The sequence below is a fragment of the Colletotrichum aenigma genome (genome assembly GCF_013390185.1).
Source record: "Colletotrichum aenigma strain Cg56 chromosome Unknown KSG_Cg56_contig05, whole genome shotgun sequence".
NCBI lineage: Eukaryota > Fungi > Ascomycota > Sordariomycetes > Glomerellales > Glomerellaceae > Colletotrichum > Colletotrichum aenigma.
In genome coordinates this window covers 3,681,355-3,701,504 of record NW_023500911.1, presented here as the reverse complement: position 1 = coordinate 3,701,504, position 20,150 = coordinate 3,681,355, and the positions used below count along the sequence as shown (strand labels likewise).

At 54.3% G+C, this 20,150-nt stretch overlaps 5 protein-coding genes across 5 annotated transcripts; 4 read left to right on the top strand and 1 right to left on the bottom strand.

Annotated features, from left to right (window-relative positions):
- Positions 1-1,043: 1,043 nt before the first annotated feature.
- On the top strand, positions 1,044-1,481 carry CGCA056_v008645 (uncharacterized protein; the record flags this gene model as incomplete). Its single annotated transcript, XM_037323892.1, has 1 exon — positions 1,044-1,481. One exon carries the CDS (start codon positions 1,044-1,046, stop codon positions 1,479-1,481), a length of 438 nt encoding a protein of 145 aa, XP_037177752.1.
- Positions 1,482-2,815: 1,334 nt separating this feature from the next.
- On the top strand, positions 2,816-3,562 carry CGCA056_v008644 (uncharacterized protein; the record flags this gene model as incomplete). Its single annotated transcript, XM_037323891.1, has 3 exons — positions 2,816-2,834; positions 2,888-3,455; positions 3,511-3,562. The coding sequence occupies 3 exons, from the start codon at positions 2,816-2,818 to the stop codon at positions 3,560-3,562; spliced, it is 639 nt and encodes a 212-aa protein (XP_037177758.1).
- Positions 3,563-4,904: 1,342 nt separating this feature from the next.
- CGCA056_v008643 (uncharacterized protein) lies at positions 4,905-5,654 on the top strand (the record flags this gene model as incomplete). The annotated part of the gene is made up of 1 exon (XM_037323890.1): positions 4,905-5,654. The coding sequence occupies one exon, from the start codon at positions 4,905-4,907 to the stop codon at positions 5,652-5,654; it is 750 nt and encodes a 249-aa protein (XP_037178049.1).
- A 936-nt stretch (positions 5,655-6,590) lies between these two features.
- Positions 6,591-9,785, bottom strand: CGCA056_v008642 (uncharacterized protein; the record flags this gene model as incomplete). The annotated part of the gene is made up of 5 exons (XM_037323889.1): positions 6,591-6,855; positions 6,914-7,178; positions 7,229-7,746; positions 7,828-9,348; positions 9,607-9,785. 5 exons carry the CDS (start codon positions 9,783-9,785, stop codon positions 6,591-6,593), a joined length of 2,748 nt encoding a protein of 915 aa, XP_037178051.1.
- Positions 9,786-10,710: 925 nt separating this feature from the next.
- CGCA056_v008641 (putative DNA primase large subunit) lies at positions 10,711-12,381 on the top strand (the record flags this gene model as incomplete). Its single annotated transcript, XM_037323888.1, has 4 exons — positions 10,711-10,900; positions 10,948-11,492; positions 11,540-12,147; positions 12,219-12,381. The coding sequence occupies 4 exons, from the start codon at positions 10,711-10,713 to the stop codon at positions 12,379-12,381; spliced, it is 1,506 nt and encodes a 501-aa protein (XP_037178047.1).
- Positions 12,382-20,150: the final 7,769 nt, after the last annotated feature.

The window sequence follows — 20,150 nt, the reverse complement described above, 5'->3', positions numbered from 1 at the left end:
AGCAGGCTGGGATGGCTGACGAGAGGCGCAGCAGGCGTGTGTGCGCGAGTGACATCAGCCTATCATCAATACACCTACCATTACCTCTATCGTATCTGCAAGTTATAACACACAATTATAAGCGACAAACTTAGTACTTGGGCCGGGTCAAATGGTAGGCAGAATCGAGAAACTTGGCACTGGGCCGAGTCACATGAGGGCAGGCAGCATACACAAACGAGTACGGTGGTAAACAACATAATTGCAAAAAGAACCCGCACTCTGAATAGCAAAAGTTGCGCCGAGGGGGAATCGAACCCCCGGCTCCCCGACGCTGCTGAATGGCAACGGAGAATTTTACCACTAAACCATCGGCGCTCTAATGATATTATGTCTTCTTGGACGTGGTTGGTGACGACGTTGGCGGAGACCATCATGTCATCCCTAGCGTGGGTCGTTGTTGTGGGGGTTGAGGGTTTAGATTCGCCTTTTTGCAGAGATATTTTCACTCCTACTTGTTGATCGTGAGGTCCAAGCTCCATCCTTGAGCGTGTTCTTCCCAGAAAGATTCTGCAAGGCAATAAAGAAAAACAACCAAGTTAGGGGGGTTCCGGTCTCGTGGGCTACTGAGGGCTGGGTTGGGAAGATACAGGCCTGACCAGTGATCGGCTAGCTGTCGCCTAGCGGCCTGATATTTTCGACTTTGGGGGAGGAGGGTTGTTGTTGTTGTCTCTACGAAGAATCAGGCAGCCAATCGCTATAGTCTACTGCGTCTTTCATGCGTTAGGTGTGGCTAATTTGAAGCAGGCTGTGCTGCAGGCAACGATGGCTAGGCGCTTCTTTTGGCTGACATGCATAATGACGCCGACCCCTCAGAGAAGGCGCTTAGCATCTTGCTCCCAACGCTCACCTAAGATGCTCTCAGGTTTACGCTCATGGTCCTGTCGCCGTTTGCTTCGCGAAAGTTTCTTGAATGTTTCCTACGTCCACCAGCGGCTACTATCGATTGCGGGACACCACAGTTGCCGAGTACGGCTCCAGTTATTGCAGCCGATCAATGGATCATGGATCCCTTTTCGGCAGCCACCGGCGTAGCTGGCCTCATATCCTTGGGCATTGAGGTTTGCAAAGGTCTGAACGCGTACTGTCAGGATTATCGAAGCAAGGACAGCGAGATCCTCGCCATCGGCCAACATGCAAACAAATTGAGAGCTTTCCTTTACTTGATTGAAAGTCGCATGAAGGGAAACTCCCAGGTCGATCAATCTCTGGCAACCACATTCGAAGACTGTCATGCCACATGCACCCTGTGCCTGCAAGACTTCGCAGCACTAAACACGAAGTACACTCGTCCGAAAGCTGTTTCTGGATTCAGAAAGCAGGGCAAGGCATTTGTACGGCAACTACAGTTTCCGTTTCACAAAGACAAGTTCGATGGTCTCAAATCTCAGATGCTCGAATTTCAAAACGCTCTCTCCAGCTGTTTACTTTTGCTGAACTAGTGAGTTCCGAATCATAATAGATTTTCATTAAGGGTGCGCCTTTCTAATAGTTCGATAATCGACAGCGATCGTACGACTGAAATACTCCACACCACAGTCTCGGAGGCTGCCAACATCTCTTCTGCTATCATCTTGCAGAGCCATAGGACAACGGACCAAATATCCCTTTTGCTGCCTCAGATTGAAAAGAGCATAGACGAGAGATTGATTAAATTTGAGAAATTGGCCCTCGCACGCTCTGAAAGCAGGGAAAAGCAGACTGCCAACGTTTACATCCACGGACAAGACGCATCAACTCCGATGGATGATTGGCGCGGTTTCCGCTCGGACGACAGCCCATTCGATCATGACCGACAATCAACCGAAAGTTCTACATCTGGAGCTGATCCTGCAATAAGAACGTACTCCAGGAGAAATGAACAGCTCGACGAAAAGAAATTTTCAGCGTTTTCAAACTTCAGCTGCAACTGCAAACACGGCACTCCAACAAGTCGGCCTGGCTCTCGACATCCCGATGTGCTAGAACACGAAGAAGGTTGTCCTGCTTCATTTCTCAACAAGAGAAGCCAAACGATATCCGGCGAGATCAGATTTCTGAGCACTCTTTTTCGTTGGAAAGTCCGCATCCGCTACTCGCAATTCTTTATGCGGGATCTCCAAGTACATCCCAACTTCACAGTTACAGCAATCGTCCCGAGAAGCCCCGCATTCGAGCTCGTAGATAACTCCCTGCAAGAGATAACAGGTGAGATGACAAGAATGCAAGTGGAAGAGAAATTGCTTGCTCTATCCAAGGGACTGCGCGAACTCTTCATGAATCGGAAAGCTTGGCCAACAGATATTTCGCCTACGGATCAAAATCTTCTCCATGTGAGTTGACATGATTTCCCATGATTAGACTGAATGTATCAACTGACTGACTATGGGCAAGCGAGCTTGCGTATACTTCAATAGGAACTGGCCAGAAGACACTGCCAATCTCTTTGTCCAGCTTTTAAGTGTCTTGGTATCCATGGGCGTCCCTATAAACGGCAGTGGACATTGTGGGTAAGTACATGTAGGTAGAGGATGTGTGATAGAGAAGGTTTTTTGAGGGAGATGATTAGCTAACTAATCCTCCATGAAGGACTCCTTTGCGCTGGTTCATGTGGTCTCGCAGCGAGTTCCGACCTCGAAAACTTCAGACTTTGATGATCGGCTACAATGAAACATCAAGTATTGTTGCCAGGGAAATGATCTCGTTGGATGCATACTATACGGAGAACCCGGACTCAGAATTATATCAAGACCGAGTTTTCAGCGGTACAAGAGCTTTATCAGAACTCTTTCCGTACATGGGAGATGCACTTCACTGTGAGCTTCTTGCCTCAATATTAACATGTAGCTTCTGCTCACTATCTGAGTAGGTTTTGAGTACGGCGAACTATCGTCAGCCTTGATACGAAGATCAGAGGCTGATGTTCGTCGACTCCTGGGCCAGTCATCAGACTACATTTACGAAAGAGGCCATCAAGGGCAAACCCCGCTGCATATTTCTGCTGGCTGGCCTCAGGGTTTGAACATACTCTTCGAATTAGCTGGTGACCTATGTAGATCCATCATCAACACTGTGGAATCTACAGGCATTGCGCCGATAAACTGCGCAATTCATTTGCATCAGACGGAATCCATCATCATATTGCTGAAGCATGGCGCGGCTATCGATCTTGAGGATACATCCGTCTATTTCCCCACCAATCGGGATGGGGAAACCGACCCACAAACCAAAGAAGTTTGCGACCTCCTAGCTGCGACTCTTGCAAATCGCAGAAAGGAGCTTCTCCAGTACGCTCTCATGCAGCTCGCGGAGTCCGACGTAGTGCGTTTCGATTTGCGGGATATATCGATGTTACAACACAACGCGTTCGAAGTTGTCGAGACCATGAAATCCAAGGGCATTCAGCTTCCGGTGATGTGCGGAAGCGTTAGGCAAGGATCCATCTATCACTCGAACGAAATGGACGCAACCCTGGCAGAAGCATTGTTCGAGGCTGGCTTCAATGTTGCTGATTCGTATTGGAATGGATACGCACCTCTGTTGATTTACCGTTTCAGGAACCTAAGCCAAGCTGTACACCTTATCAGTTGGTTTCAGCAAAAACAGGCGAACTTGCTCGCGACAATCCCTCATACTTTGATTCTGCCTTCAATCAATTACCCTCTGGGATCTCTTCAATTTCGCGTAATTCATCGCCTCGCGAGCACTTTGGGCTATCACACAGCGAACCAAAGGTTCACAAACCTCGACTCGTTTCAGGCTCCTTTCCATTGTCGAGTTCAAATGCGAAGGATACTTTCGGAGGTGTCTCGAGATCCATGCCAATGTTATTGTGCACCGGAGGGTTGCGGCCCAACCACCGTGTTTACAAAAGTTTTGTTCAGATTTCATTCCAGATGGCTGTCCTGGATCACCCGTAAATTCAATGACTTGGATACTGTGCTTGAAATCATGTCTGAGCAGCAAGAACATGTTAAAGCCGCCTTTGTTAGAGTTTGCACCTTCGATCGACTGGGAATGCGTCATACCTGTTGTGTACACACCTCTTTTGTCGATGGCATCGTGTCACGAAGGTCACTAGATCGACTAGATCGACTACAGCCGATCATCGAAGTCATGGATCATTTGGAGGCCGAGGAGATAAGAGAGGAGGACAGATATCTAGCAGAGAATTTAGAAGAACTCATGAGCGAGTTCAAGGCAAGGCTGCGAGATAGAACGCAATCCTTTCGGGACTTCTTGAAATGGTGGATGGAACGAATGGATGAAGTAGATGAGGAAGACGATACCATACCTGACGAGGACATTGAGGCAATGGTCGATATCGGCGTCCGTCTTGAGATATGATATAGAGGCCGTCCTTGCAACGGCGTAGGCGTTAGAATGGTTTTAAGCATCTTGAATGGTTTTCCTGTGCTAGAGAGACTAACACTCCTGTGATCATACCTTAGTCTATTCTACTGCCGTCGTGGTCGGTATCATTTATCACCTTCTTCGTCTCTATCGCTGTCGTTTCTATAGTCGTCGTCCAGACTATCATAACCGTCCGTCATGGAGGCAGTCAAGCACGTAGGAAAATATAGCTGCGCAGACCTCGGAAGATTAGGTGTTCACTCCCACCACTGTGATATCCGAAGCCCTCGGTATGCGATCTTACAGACTTGCCTGGCTGATATTGTTACATGGCTCAAGCTTCGGATCGTAACATTACCGCCATTGAAGGTTTACCGGTGGGATGAACTCTTTCAAACCCCCTTGCAACAACGACCACAGATTAAAGTTCACAGAGTTCATCACATTAATGCCCACCCCAACTCCCTCTCCCCTCACCTCCTTTTCTCAACTCAACCCAACCTCAATCCCAACATCACCAAACGTGACTCACAATGGTGGCCCTCGCACTCACCCTTCTCCTCGCGATTCTCGCCGCGGCCGCGCCAGGCAAACTCGGCATCGTCGTCGCCCGCTTCAAAGAACCTCTCGACCCCTGGGCGACCCATTCCAACCTCACCACAATCTACGCCAAAGGCAACGTCCCGCAGGAAAACGACACAATCCAGCACTCCTCCTTCCGCTCCTACGTCCCGCTCCCCAACATCGGCCGCGAAGGGCATACGCACCTTTTCCACATCGCCACAAACTACGACACCCTCGACGACGTCATGATCTTCACCCAGGCGGACCCCTTCGACCTGCTCGCGCCCGCCGTCACAACCCCGGACCAGATGATCGAGAAAGCGCTGCAGGTCCCCGCCGACGACGTCACGCCCTTCAACCCGACTTTGTTCCACGACGTTGCGGACTGGACCAAGATCGACTGGAACAGCTCCAAGCAGGCGCTCTGGATCACGGAGAGCCAGAAGAAGACGCTGGCGCTGGCGCCGTACACTCCCGGGCAGTTCTGGACCAGGGTGGTCGGCAGCCGGCACCCGCCCGCGATCAGGGCGATGCACGGCGGCACATTTGCCGTGAGGCGAGAGACGATTCAAAGGCTTCCGAAGGTTGTTTATCAGAAAGCGCTGGATGAGTTTGAGAAGGCGAACTCGAGCAACCCTGAGATTGGATTCTTCATGGAGAGGATGTGGGCGCCGATGTTTTCGGACATGTACAGGTTAGCAGCAGTTGAGAACCCGTAAAGGTGATGTGTGTGCATGTACTACATGTAATGCTAGATACTGATGCAAAAAGAGGACAGATCAAATAGAGAACGCATTTGCAACCAAAAGCAAAAGAAACTCCTCGACGGGGAATTGAACCCCGGTCCCCGGCGTTTAATTGAATGACAAGCCGATATCCTCACCACTAGACTATCGAGGATTTGCTGATGAAAAAATGGCAAAGTTTGCACTACATGACCCCTGCGTGGGGAAGCGGGGCGGCAAGTCGGCCGAATGTCCACAAACACCAACGCGCAGTTCAAGCCGAATAGCCCCCCTATTTTTCCTATGCTACAGCGACTACTTTTCCTGTCCTTGTTATTGTTGTTTATAGTAAAGTCGCTATTATTATTACTGCTGTTGTTACTACTGTTATTACCACTATTGTTGTCGTCTATTGTTGTTGTTATCTTTCGTCGTCGTTGTCATCCTCTGTTATCGTCCTCTATCGCCGTCCTCTGTCCTTGTTCTCTGTCGTCGTCCTCTGTCGTCGTCATCCTCTCTCGTCGTCGTCCTCTGTCGTCGTCGTCGTCCTCTGTCGTCGTCGTCGTCCTCTGTCGTCGTCGTCGTCCTCTGTCGTCGTCGTCGTCCTCTGTCGTCGTCGTCGTCCTCTGTCGTCGTCGTCGTCCTCTGTCGTCGTCGTCGTCCTCTGTCGTCGTCGTCGTCCTCTGTCGTCGTCATTATTAAAGTTACCCGGCACACAGGAAACCTAGGCGTTCAGACACAGGAAAATTAGGCGGTTTCAATCCGAAAAGGCACAAGTCGTAGGCGCCTGTCAATTGTATTCATTTTATTTCATTAAGTGCTTCAAGCCTCAGAAGAAAACCAATCGTTCCCCTCGTGAACGCACAGTCTTTGCTGCCTGCCAAATGACAATCGCTCCACCCCAACGCCGATGCAGAACCCATCCCGGTATTACTCCGCTTGCCTGAACCGGCACCGCTCTCTCTCATGAGTGTCTCTGTACCATTTTGTGGTCAGTTGTTTCGTGCAAGGAAAGTTCCTGCACTGGTAGGGCTGTCTCTTCTCGCGCGTGAATGCACACCCCTCGCGGATGTGCTTGTTGCGGTTGCTGACGCTGGAAAACGTCTTGGTGCACTGCGGCGTCGGGCACGGCAGCCTACCACCCCGTGTCATGTGGTCGCGCGACGACTGCCTGGAGGCTGTTGAGGCGATGCTACTGCAGAGACGGTCAGCGCTGTTCGGTCGGGGAACCAATCTCGACGAGGAGAACATACCTGATGCTGGATGACGAGACGTTGCGGCGCATACCTAGCGTATTTAAGGAAGAAAAGCTGCTGTTCGGGGTGATGCCGGCTTCTGACCCGTATGCAGGTGATGGTGGAACGATGGATGGAGTGGCTGATTGGAAAGGGTCTGGCTTGGGCGTGACTAGGACGTTGTGCATCGCGAGGTACTCTGCCAGCAGGGTATATGAACGGGCGTATCCGGGAAGGGTCCCGGAGATGGTTTGAAGAATGCGGGTTGTCGAGCCATGAAGACCTGCGATGTTGTTAGCTCTGCGATGGTCAAGATAGAGACGCCTCGCTCACCGATCACCAAAGAGAGAACAACAGAGAATGCGACCGAGGCCAACAGCATCATGGTCGAGGACAGCGCATCTTCCCAGCTGTTCGGGAGTGCAGGCGGCGTTCTTGACACTCCCCTCGTCATTTCCTCAAAGCGGTCCATGTGGAGGAAGTCTGCCCACATGAAATCGTCTTGTTGGGTTGATGAGGTTGAGTGAGCTACAGACCGCGGTGGAGACCGACCTGGGATGGCCTGGCCTTGAGCGACCCCTTGCCGGCTCTCATGCGTATCGAACGCCCTCTGAATGGCGGCAAGTCTACTTCCAGAAGCGGAGCTTCGCGACGGAGCAGCTTCCCTTCGTCTTTCGAGCGCGAGGAGGCCCTGGACGAGTCCTTGGAAATGATGTAGGTTGCCGAGATCTAGATCGCATGATGGCTTGTCTGCGGGAATGAACTCCCACATTTCGTGTGCAACTTCGTCGAACGGTATAAGAGACGAGATGGGCAGAACTGAGCGCCATTTACTAATGTCGTTGCAGAATCTGTATTCATGTTAGTATCTGTCGCTTTGAGGTTATTCCATATACGCAAGCTATGCTCGGTGTTGTGACTTGTCAACGTACTGATTGAAGATGGCCCCGTCATTCTTGAAAAAGGTGAGGCAAATGGCATTTCCCACCAACAGCGAGTCGACAACCTCGCCCAAAGCCGACGGCGGGCTGTCTTGCATGAGGCCACGGAAGACACTGATGCCACGATACCAAACGCCGTCGCCATCCATGTACTCATCTTCCAAGTCTTTCAATTCATCGTAAGTCGAGCGGTTACATACGCCCCGTAGCTTGGAGCACAATTCGTGCATGCTCGTGACAAGATCGCGACCAAGCAAGTGTCTCTGACGCCGCGAGCCTTTGAGCTGCACGGGTTCGTTCCGTAGATTCGACATCGGTCGCTGGAGGGGCCTTTCGGTTGATGTTGGCATGCTTTGGCTGACCAACGGGTACGGCGAGAGGGCCTCGTTCCCAGAAGGGAACGCCGCGGCGGACTCAACGGCGTCTGGCTTGCTCACCGTGAAGCCAGCATAATGGTCCATGAGACTAAGCTCTGCGAACGAGTTGACGGTGTCCTCCGGTAGAAGTTCTGCTGGCGGGTTAGTGACGCCGGATGACAAGAGAATCTGCATGATCTCCGTGTCGTCGTTGAAAAGCGCAATCGCAGCAGCCTCTTGCGCACCACCGGCCATGATGTTATGGCTCAGAATCAAGCGTACCATGTCGGCTTGGCCCCAGAAGGCAGCAGCCGAAAGGGGAGTGAGAACAACACCGCTGCCGGCCTCCTCGCCCTGGTAGACACCCAAGAAAGTGGCCCCTTGTTGGAGGAGCCCGCCGACGTGCTCTGAATGACCGAGCCGGATTGCTACATGCAGGGCGTCGTGGGTTATATCCGCGAGACATGGCCCTTGTTGGCTGTCGTGTTTGTCCTTGGTCCGTGACGCAAGATCCAGAACGTAGCGGTAGATGTCTAGACGGCCACAGTCTAGTAGCTTCAGCAGCAGATCCGGACTCGTCTGCCATTCGATCTCGCCAGAGCGCACGACTGGCTCGCACAGCTCATGCAATGATGCGAGGTCACCGGCAAGGGCGGTTTCGGTGAATCGAGCACTCAGGCCTTCGAGATAGTCGTCGGTGACTATGTCGGGTATGAGTCCGAGAGAAAAGCAGGAGTCTAGGTCATCCAGGCCGGCGTCGACGCTCCTCTGGTGCATATCATGAAGCTGGTTGATAGTTAACAGCCCTTGTGACGGGTGGAGTTGAACAACAACACCGGCATAGAGGGCCCTGTCCAAGAGCAGATCTCGGATGAGAAGGCGTAACTCGATAGTGGTGGGGTGGTTTGGCGAGATGGACTCGAGGTGCTGCAAATGAGACTTGAGGGTGTTATAGTTGGCCAAGAGGGAAGCAAAATCGAAAGGGGATGGGATGGCGATGGCGAGAGACTGCAAGAGAGACAGACTGTGGACGTCGAGCTCTATGGTCTTGGCCGGCCGAGACTTGGAGAGAGTGAATGCCGGTTGAGGGCATGGGGAGGAGTGGAGAGGCAGGTAGATGCCTGAGCCGGGTGAGACGGCTTGGAAGATTTCGCCGCTGTTGCCAAGCTGTCAGTTTGTGGCTGGGATGCCGAGCCGTCGAGTCGGACTGCGCATCGGTGACGCTGCAACGGCGGAAGATGTTGGAGTTGAGGTCTCAACCCCGGCACTTGCAGATCCCGAAGCAGTTTGAAGGTAGGTGTAACAGGCCATCTCCTGCTATTCTCATCCGCTCAATGTGTGCATGACACATCCAAAAAGAGTTGCGGGAATCAAATCCTCCGAGACCGCAAGTTATGAATAGCTATTTGCGTACCTTTCAAATACTTCATTGTAAGCGAAACAGGGAACGTCATCAATGAAGTCGTGGGTTCGTCGAGGGGCACTCCCTCCTGTCCCGTTTATAGGCCATGATAGAGCACTTGAGTGAGATTTGAGGTTCTCATCAATGTCGGCAAGACGCAGGTTGAGGCCAAGAGATGACAGGGAAGCCATCTCGAAAGCCTAAGGCGGCATTGGTGTCTAGAACGGGGTTCCAAGGATGATAACGGTAAGGTTTACGTCAAATTAGTGGACGAAGAATGAGTGCATATCACAAAACGATAGAACAGGATTAGGTTCGGTGCCGTGAAATCGTGCGTGAAGAAGCCGGGAGACGGGGTTGAAGAAGGCTGCCTGGAGCGGTCCGGCGCTGAGGCTGACGAAAGGGGCCCCCGGAGGTGTGGTGGGGCCACGAGATTTAGGAATCGGCGGGCAGGTCACGCGGGGCACCGGCTTAGCGGCCTGGGGCTCTGGTTGGGCCGTCTGGGGATCGCTCGGTATGCGTCGGTATGCACTGAGAGAAAAGCGTGATGTCCTGCATATTCGCGACGGAAGGAACTGATGGCTGGCTATTCGTTGACGGAACTATACGAGATCGTTCCGGATGAAGCAGCTGGGTTCTCGAGATGGGCGCCCTTGGCTGCCTGGAGTTTAAGCATGTTCACACCGAGATTAGGAACACTGATGGAGCGTGTCGGCATGCATCTCTGTTCAGGTGATTGCTTGATGCGACGATCCATTGATCTGATTTGGTTTGTTTACTATGACGTTGGGGGTTTCATGAAAAGAGAATGACCTGTAAAGATATGGTAGGGAGAGGGAAACAGGATGATATTCACATGGAAAGAAACAGCTTCAACACTGGTTCATCTGGAGGAGCAGGTACGTACCGATGTGCTGACTCATCTTGAGTGCACGTCTCCACCATTGAATTCGGCCCGCTCTCATTGGCCGACGCCTCTTAATTGAATTGTCCCCACGACGCGCTCGACGCGTCCCCTGCGACGCCGACACCCCAGCCAGGCGCAACATTTCTCTCCTCACCACCACCAGAACCCGTCGTCATCCTCGCCAACCCACATGCCCAGATAAGCTCAAGATGTTGAAACAAGACTACAACCGGATCGACCCCAAGCGGCGCAATGTCCTCGACCATCGCAAGAAGCAGTTCGCGTCGCCCACGTACAAGGAGGCCGAGTACCCCCACCGCCTCAACTTCTACGCCGATGCGCCCACGGCAGACATCACCCTCGAGCAGTTTGAACAATGGGCCATTGACCGCCTAAGGAGTGCGTCCTGTGCTTGACCGATCCATACCACCTGCTGACATGTCCAGTCCTCGCCGAGCTCGAAGCCTGCGCCTTCCGCAACAAGTCTCCCCAAGAAGTCGCGAACCACATGAAGCCGCTGCTCGACAAGTACCTTTCCCTCGAATCGAACATGTCACACTCGCCGAAGCTCTTCTCTCAACGGCAAAAAGACCACTACAGCCACTTTATTCTGCGCCTGGCCTTCTCGAGGACAGAAGACCTCCGCCGCCGCTTCGTCCGTGTAGAGACCATGCTCTTCCGCCTGCGGCTAAACAGCGACGACCTGAGGGAGCGTACTGCCTTCGTAAAGAGCCTGAGTCTCGACTGGTGGGAGACTGTCACGGAGGAGGAGAAGACAATATACGCTCAAGAGCTGAAGTCCATGTCACGCACGCGAGGCGCCAACGCCATGGAGGACGACGACTGGTTCAAGGTCGACTGGGACCGTGTGCCGGAACTCGTGGAGCAGCGCAAGGTGTTTTTGAAGAAGGGCAAGGCATTCGTACCAGGGAGAGAACAGGCCAGCATGGTCGTTGGCGAATTCGTCTCTAGGCTGGAGAGGCAGCTGGAGGTATGCATCACCTACATCAGGAGGGAGACAAAGACTAACGCCAACAGCTCACGGCCCGCGCGCTCCCCCGTCTCGACGAGGACGACCGCCTCACCCCGATCCTCGACCACCTCTCCAAGAACTTCATCACCCCCGACAGCTCCTACAGCTCCAACACGGGAGCCCCCGTCGGCGCCGAGATCACCGCCCGCAACATCGACAACCTCGCCCAACACTTCCCGGCCTGCATGTCCCACCTGCACCGCTCTCTCCGCCGCGATGCCCACCTCAAACACTACGGCCGCCTGCAGTACACTCTGTTCCTCAAGGGCATCGGCCTGAACCTCGAGGAGTGCCTGGTCTTCTGGCGCCAGGGCTTCCGCAACATCACCGACGACACTTTCAACAAGGAATACCGCTACAACGTGCGCCACGTCTACGGCGACGTCGGAGGCGACTCGAACCGCCGTGGCGGCGGCTACAGCCCATTCAGCTGCCAAAAGATCCTGACCGAGCACCCTCCCGGCCCAGGCGAGGCCCACGGCTGCCCCTACCGCCACTTTAACCTCGAGAACCTCACGACGCTGGTACAGGCCATGGGCGTAAGCGACCGGGCCACTTTGAACGGAGTCAAGGAGGATAAAGAAAACCAAAAGTTTCACATGGCGTGTAATCGGTATGTGTCTACCCTCAGCCAGCCCTATGGCCTGTCAGCCGCTCCATTCTCTATGACTAACACATCCCTAGCGTGTTCGAGCACCTGCACAAGCAAGAACTCAAAAAGGCAAAAGACGAGGGCGTCTTCACTTCTGCACAACTCGAGACCATTGTGCACCCTAACGAATACTTTAAGCGCAGCTACCTGCTCAAGAACCTCGACAAGCAGGCGGACGTCAAGATGGAGGAGTGAACAGAGTAAGGCATGCAGGGGAACGGTCACGAGACGGCTTAGAATGCCAGAAGCTCCTGGCTCCTCAAGCTTTGATGAAGCTTTGAATAAGCTCTGTCTGGCTCCGTGGGGGAGAAACGGCATGCTTGCATTTGGGCCTGGCTAATGAAGGGTGGCTTGATGAAAGGGCGGGTTCCACGGCGGTCTGGACCTTTTTGGGAGGCGTTGGACAAAACACTGGGCAACTGTCTCGCAGGATTACACTTATGAACATACAAGAGGCAGCCAGCAGCTTGGTTCCGTCTTTTTCACGGACCATGAGTATAATTCGGCGTTCAGGATTTGGAGGGGTGTATATGCAGCAGCATCATGTTTTTTTCTGACGGAGCAAGGACGAAGTCGACTGTGCGTACTTTGAGTTGTTTTAATGAGTTTCTCACGAGGCATGTTCCTTGCGGGCATTTGACATTTTCCACGTGCTCGTGTCTTGTTTCACCTCAAGATTTGAAGGAAGAAGAAAGGAAGAGGAAAGCGCCAAGCTGCCAATTGTTTCCCGCATGGTCCCTTCGGAACCGGCACGTCGCAGGAGATCTGGACTTTCCGTCGGCCGCGGAGGGAGAGAAACAGACAGAAACACAAAGGGGAGTGCCAAGGTGGGATCCGCCGTACATCGATCGGGGTGCCGTTTCGTTCGGTTTCGTACCTCGGGAGGCTTGTCTTTGTTTCCTTCTTCGTTGAGCGAAACTTTTGCAACACCTCGGCTTCGGCGGGCGGCAGTTTTGGAGTTTTATTCCGCGGACGGTGTAGGCGAAACGGACGGACGGACTGAGCCGCCGCCCTTTGCCTTTGGGGGAGAGGAAGGGAAGGGATGAGGAGGCTAGAGACGGGCCGTTTCTGTTGAGAGAGGATTTTGTCTTTGCCGTCTGGGCGGAGGCAGCCAAGGACCTCGGATGGGTGAGGGGAGTTTGCTTGGAGTTGTGTGTTTGAGGCGGCATGCTGCTCGTTCGCTAGAAACACCGAGGAGGATACGGCGGAAATGCACACGCTACTGATTACACGGACTTTCAAGACGGCAAGGGAGAGCAGCAACAGCAGCAGCAGCTTTGCAGACGGAAGGTCTCGGCTTTGGGCAGGTGATGCATATCACGGAAGTCTTTGTCGTCTGTGGCCTGCCTTCCTGCTTCTCCCGTGCCGTGCCTCTGCAGCACTTGGTCATCCGAAGAAATGTTGAGGCGCGACTGGAGATTGATGTATGGTCCTGGCGCTCGAATCGAGCGATGGCGGTGGAATCTGTTGGCTCGCATGGCGCTTTTGCGACAGGCGCGTGTTGCGCGCGTGCGCTCTCAGGTCATCAGAAAGGAAATCATGTGGGGAGATTTGTGGTGAGTTTTTCGCATTGGACGGCTTTGAAGCCGTGTCTGCGATGGCGGAGGGCTGGAATGGGAGGCTGCGATCACCCGTGCGCGTGTAAGTGAGCTGATGGGACGATGTGTTTGTTGGGCGGCGGAGATGAGGGCTGCGCCTAATCACACGCCTTTTGTGCAAAGGTCACGGCAAGAGAGGGCATTCGCATCTCGTAGGATATGTGCTCACGTCTGGGTGTTGGTGTTGCGCGCGTGATGAGTGGTGACCGTCCATCGGCATACCATCAACAGCGAGCGCATGTCTCTCACTACCCGTCACAGGCCTCTCTAGAACCTCAACCAGCTGAGGGCAATTTCGGGAAATCAAAAAACCCAGCCCGCTGAAAAGCAACCTACAATGAGCGGTGCCCGAAGGTTCCATCACTTTCCCCAGTTCCAGCTTCCCCAGCCAGGGCGTTGTCTGCCGCGGTCGTCGGCCGGTCTAGACCACCGTCAAAACCTCTCCAGGGCCCAGGCCAGGTTTTGGAGGGAACTCGGGCCAGGGGTGGTCTAGACCCTTTTGCATGGGCCTTGGTGTTCCTCCTGGCCCCTGGTCGACCGTTGTGCTCTGCTCTCGCGATGGACGGGTGCGGGCGCGGGCTGGGCCTTGATTGAATCTCGAACTGCCCGGGGTCCCTGTGCCTGAGATGAGGCTTTGCAGCGGGAAGGCAAAAAGTCGTGAGTGAGAGAGGGTCGCGATGGACGTCGCTGTTTGCCATGCCGAGGCTCGCCGATCGGAACGAATGAAATTGTCCCTGCGGTTGCGACTAGCTTTTCTGCAGTGGAGCTGGAGAAAGCTGAGGCTCTGTCTTGAGGCCGGTCTGGTCTGGTCTATGGTCTTGAACCCCCGTTGCCCCATGATTTGCTATGCCACGATTCCGAAGGTGTGCCCTGGCAGGTTAAAGGAACCGAGGGGGTGAGGCAGGTGGAAATGCTGGAGGATCTAGAACCTGGTGGTGTATCTGTATCCATCGTGCAGCCATTCGCGATATGTCGATTATGCAACAACCAAACACACGCCTATCGGAGAAAAGCAGCTTAATACCATCGTGACCCTGTTTATGGCCCCCTCCCCTCCGTTTCCGTGATTACCGTAGTCAATGGAAACACGGTTCGAAAAAAGGGTGACGGGGGCCCAGCCAGGCCTACGCAACTTCGCTACGCCGCGCCGCGAGAACGTCCAAGGAAACTAAGGGTAATTACTGAATCCAGAAACGGGCGTGCTTATTGCTGCACGCCTGGATCCGGTAAAAACGGAGGATGGGCGCCATTAACGGTTCGCCGGATTATGCACAATGACCTCACCCAAGGGGGAACCGCACCGGCTTGGCCTCGACTCACCTCACCCACCGACAGGTTTGACGGGGGCCAGACCACCACCACCCCATACTGAGATGAGGAGCAGCAGCATTCGGGTGAGAAGCAAGAGACAGATGCACACGCCCTTTTCGCTTTCCTCCTTTGGTGCATGGGATGCAGGACCTAACAGATGCTGCTGCTGTGTTCCCCCGCCTGGCGTACAGACGTGGGTTGGTCGCATCGTCAGATTTTCTCAAATAGCAACATGGACGCAACGCTAGAGATGTACGGTAAGCCTGCCGTAGCTCAGCTTAGCCTCGGAGATGCAGGGTGCGTCAAACGTCCTTGGACGCGACGACGACACTTGGCCAGCCCAGACGCACGCGAACCAAGGCCCTCAACACCAAGAGCAATCAGGGCTCAGGGTCCCCAACCCTCCTCCATCGTCATCAAGGACCCTGGGGCCGGATGATACACCAGAAAAGAACGAGACGGGGGACTATCTTTGGGGGTGGTGCCCTGTACCATTGAACACGCAAAGACGAGCCAAGCTACTCTTGGGAAAACTATCCCGCGACCACATGCACACTCCCTACCCTTCATCTTGCCCAGCCCCCGTCTTCATCCTACTATCTTGAACCCTTCGAAAAGCCGACCTAAACCTGACTCTAGTTACTGCAGCGTCTACTGGGGCAGCCATCAAGCACGTGTGTCTTGGATCACGAAAAGCCAGGCTTGGGCATGTTTCGGACGTCTGTGTGTTGCGGATGGATGAATTGGTTATGTGGTTATGACGCCAGACCGGACCCCGGGTGACGAAATGCCGTGTCCCTAGCGGCTTCTCACGCCCTAGGTTATTCGGTGGCCCTCTGCCTCCCTCATTTGTCGGCGTCAGTCAGTCAGCCATCTGTTGTGCGACTGAAACCTCCGCCGGGACCGGGATTCGAGATCAGGCGTGGATACATGGCTCCGAAGTGTGGCATTTTGTGTTTTTCCCTCACCCAAATGTCCCATCAGCAATCAGCAACTGCGTGTTATCTGCCGATGTGCGAGTAAGGCGGCGCTTGGCTCCGACTTGGGCGTTGGTTGGGAGTGCTTCAATTAGCGCCTCCGACCCAATCAATCTAGATTGCCTGCAGCGAAGATCAATCTCAGAGTTTTCCCACGCAGCGCGGAGATGGGGCCCTCGGGAGACGTCAGTGTAGATCATCAGTCACAGTGGTGCCGCGAACCCGACTCCACGGGTTGGGTTTTTGACTCGGGCACAAACGGTGGCTTTTTTTCAGGCAGATGGACATGAAAACTATGAGACAGCCAGACAGACGGTCGATCGGTCGGGCGGGGGTGGTCGACGACGACACCGGGACATGCATCACGTCGGTGAAGCCATTCACGGCCGGTCTCTCGTACGCGCGCCGTCGCTGGCTCCCGTGTTAGCCTGACCAGCTCACCGGGTCAACTATTACACATATCCTCGGCCTCGTCATGGAGAGTGTGCGTGCGTATTTGGCATACGTAGCCCGAATTCCTTCGCTCCGCCATCATGACGGCAAGAAAGCGCACCGGCATTTCACGCCGTCGTTCTTGAGCCGCAACCCGTCCCTCTAAGCGTCGCTGAACACCAAACATGCCGAGGCTGCCGAGGCATGTCTCCCCCTTCTCCGTTGAAACGCACCGATCCCGCGAGAAACGTATGGGGCCACACATCCAAGACGCCGAGATTCCTGCGGTGCCGGACTGCTTACGGATAGCCGTGCTACCAGGACACCGCATCTCCCCGGACTCCCGGACTTTGCAAGAGCCAGACGGTGAGCCAAACACTCGCTAGGTCGTGCAAGAATCGTACACACCCCCTTCCCCGACGGCAAGGAATACAGGCTCTTCCAAGACGGCACTAGCAGGAGGTCGTGGAAGAGTCGGAAATCCAATCGTGGTAAGACCACACTCTAAACGAACTCGGGACGAAAGGGGAGCAGCAAAGACGAGCACCCCCCCCGGAGCCGATCATTCCCGCGCCATCTTTGCCCACTATAATCACCCCGTTACCCAACCCGTGAACGCCGTGGCGCCCGTTCAGAGGTGCGTCGGGTTGATGTCATTGCAGACCCCGCCGGCCGAGTCTAGACCGTTTCGGCTGCGACGTTTCGCTGCGTTGCGTTGCGACGGTGAGAACGGGGTTGGGGGTGTTCCTCTCTCTGCTGTCTGCCAAACCGAGCCTAGACAGTGACATTTCCAAACAGCCCCCTCCCCCCCGAGATGGCACGCCGTAGGCGCGAAAACAGGAACCCTGAACAACCCGCGATGCGAGTCGGAACTCTAACCTGCGCTTCAAAGCCGCTTCCTACGGTCCATGAGAGGTCTAGAAGCTCGCGTGAACAGGTCAAAGTAGGCCCTGGTCGAAGGGGTAGGGTGATGCTCTCGTGGGATTTCTGGCACGAGCCATGCGGTTGCAGTAAGATCGCGGCCGTGACGTCGGGGAGGTAGACGACGAGAGGGTCCAGGCCGGTCTACCGTTTCCTCTCCCCCTTGACGCCGTCGCGCAAACACCAAGATTCAATCTGCTGCATCTGCAACGTCAAGTTACAACTTTACCCGCCATGCGACTCCCGCCAATTCCCGCGGACCGTTGCCGCGACTCGTGCGACACGGCGGGGAGGAGAAGAGAGAATTAAACTGAACTCCATCAACTTGCGTGGCATGTGGGTAACCGCACACATCTTTGACACCCGTACAAAGATTGATGCGCGGCAAGTGGGTTCCGATGTGGTTCCGAATAGCATCATCTCAGCCAAGGAAGTGAACAAACTGCCAATGACCAAGGCAGTTTCTGCACTGGGAAGAACTCGCCGGCAGGCACGTCCCAGATTTTTCTGATCTGACAACTTGCCAATGCCCCTCCCAATGTGAAAACAACCTAACCCGCAACGCCCACCCACCGAGTCCACAATCGAGATGAGATGCAGCCGTTATCGAAAGATGATGCCCCATGGTACGATGCAGGATCAATCAGCCCATAAACCTGTCAAACGTACATCGGCGTCCGTCTGTCTGCATGCTTAATCTGTGCCGCGCGCCCGTCCCCCCGTAATGCCCGCCGCCGTCCGCTCGCTCCGTGGGGGGTTTCGCGGAGCCGGTTTGTCTCGCGAACTATGCCTCGTTTTTGACATCACCATGGCCTCTTTCTGCTACCATCGGAAACGAACGAGGGTTGCGGCACGGCGGGAAAGCTTGATCATGTATCACATCAGACGAGTTTTTCTGCCCTCCCCCAACGGCGGAGCACTGCCCTACTTCGTCGTACCAGAAGCTCGGTAACCAGGGGGGAAAAAGAGTACGAGGAACACCTCGGGGCTTGGTATCGTCTTGGTATGCCTCACGAAAGGAACGCACGGCTGCCCGTCACTCTATCCAGCCTTTCCGCGTAAAAGAGTAAAGCCACCGTATGGGCTGATGGATGGTCAATATCCGTAACATCTGCCCAGAGCCCATCAATCGCACTGCCCCCGCCGTCTTTCATGCTCTCATTGTTGCATCTTTGCATATCGGTGCTTTGCCCCGATTATCACGAACGGTGATGCAGCTGCCCCGTGCCGCACCGAAAAACGGTTGGCACAGCTCCGTCCGCCTCCCTCCGGTTGATGAGACCATCTCTCCGTCGCCCGTACGGCGTCGAGGGCGTGCCGTGAGGAAATCCAAGGGGCGAAGACGGTTCTGCGGGGGACAGGCTGGCAACGAACGGGTGGGCGAGCCGAGCAAGCGACGTCTGCCTCTGCCACCACGCCTCGGGATGATTCCTGCAATGAAGACGGGCTCTCCCTTGAAGCCAAAATGTTTCGTCTGGCAGGCCGCAAGGCACAGCCCAAGCTGAGCCAGCCACCGAAAATGCAGGCCGCCAGCGAATCACATTGATCCTTCAGATCTGCAGTTATTCCATGGGCCGCAGCGTCCGACAGCAAAGGCCGGCAGACCCAGCACCGTCTCAAGGCCCCCCCCCCCCGAAGGCAGAAGACGCTCACTCAACCCCCGGACATCAGCATCACGGCATCTGCGAGACCCGGATCTACACCGGGGAGGTGCTCCGGGGTCAGCGTCCGTCTTTTTCTGTTCTTGTCTCGCTTTGCATAGACATTTCCACAGCGCAGCCTCGTTTCTGGGAAAAACTGACAAGCGGGTGAGAAACAAAACGCCCACAGCCTCAGTGTCTCTAAATCCGCCCTGTCGCCGACGCCGATGCGGGGCATGGCATGCAGTGGAAAGCAGTTCATGAACGAGAGGACCCTTCACGTGAGCCTCATTCTCTGGCAATCTGCAGAAACACACTTCAAGATTGTCTTGTCCTGAAATTTAGCAGATCTGAGGGGACCAGCAAGATTACACACAGCATCCGCACGAGATAGTGTCAACAGGGTGAACCTAGTGTAGACGGGACTGTAGAGATGCACAAAAACACGGTTATCACCATCTCGTGTCTGCACGCGATAAGCAAGCACCAAACACCAAGTCGTATCGCAGCAAGTGAGGCAACCCAGGACCCCGGGCCGAAAGAAGGAAATTCAAGATTTGCACATCTCAATTGAGCAATCAGAAGACACCATCACGACTCCAGCTGCTCTCTTCACAAAATTTCCAAGGTCGACCCCCCTCCTCCCCACCCGAAGCTGAGCTGCAAGCGAAGATCATTTCTCAGTATAGCAACCAAGCAAAAAGTGAGGCTCCAGCGCGCTGGGTCGGTCCCCCGAATCACCGGCATCAACCAGGTCCTTCACCAAGGAAAAAAGAGGAACAGGAAAGACATGCAGCCCCAAAATTAGCAACCGCCCTGCCCTCTCACGGCGAACCCTCACCTCTCACATTAAGGGACCGTAGATCGTTTGCCCATAAATCTGTAACAAGCGTACTCCAGAAAAAGTAGAGGCTGTCTAGTGGGTAATCAATCAAAATTCATAACCGCGAGTCAAAAGAGAAAACGTTGTCCCTAAAATGGGAACGTCGTATTCTACGTCAAACCGGCACGCTCACCATCTTGAACCGTGCATCTTGTTATCGTGCCCTTTCCGTAACGACGTTCGTGGGTTGAGGTACGGATAC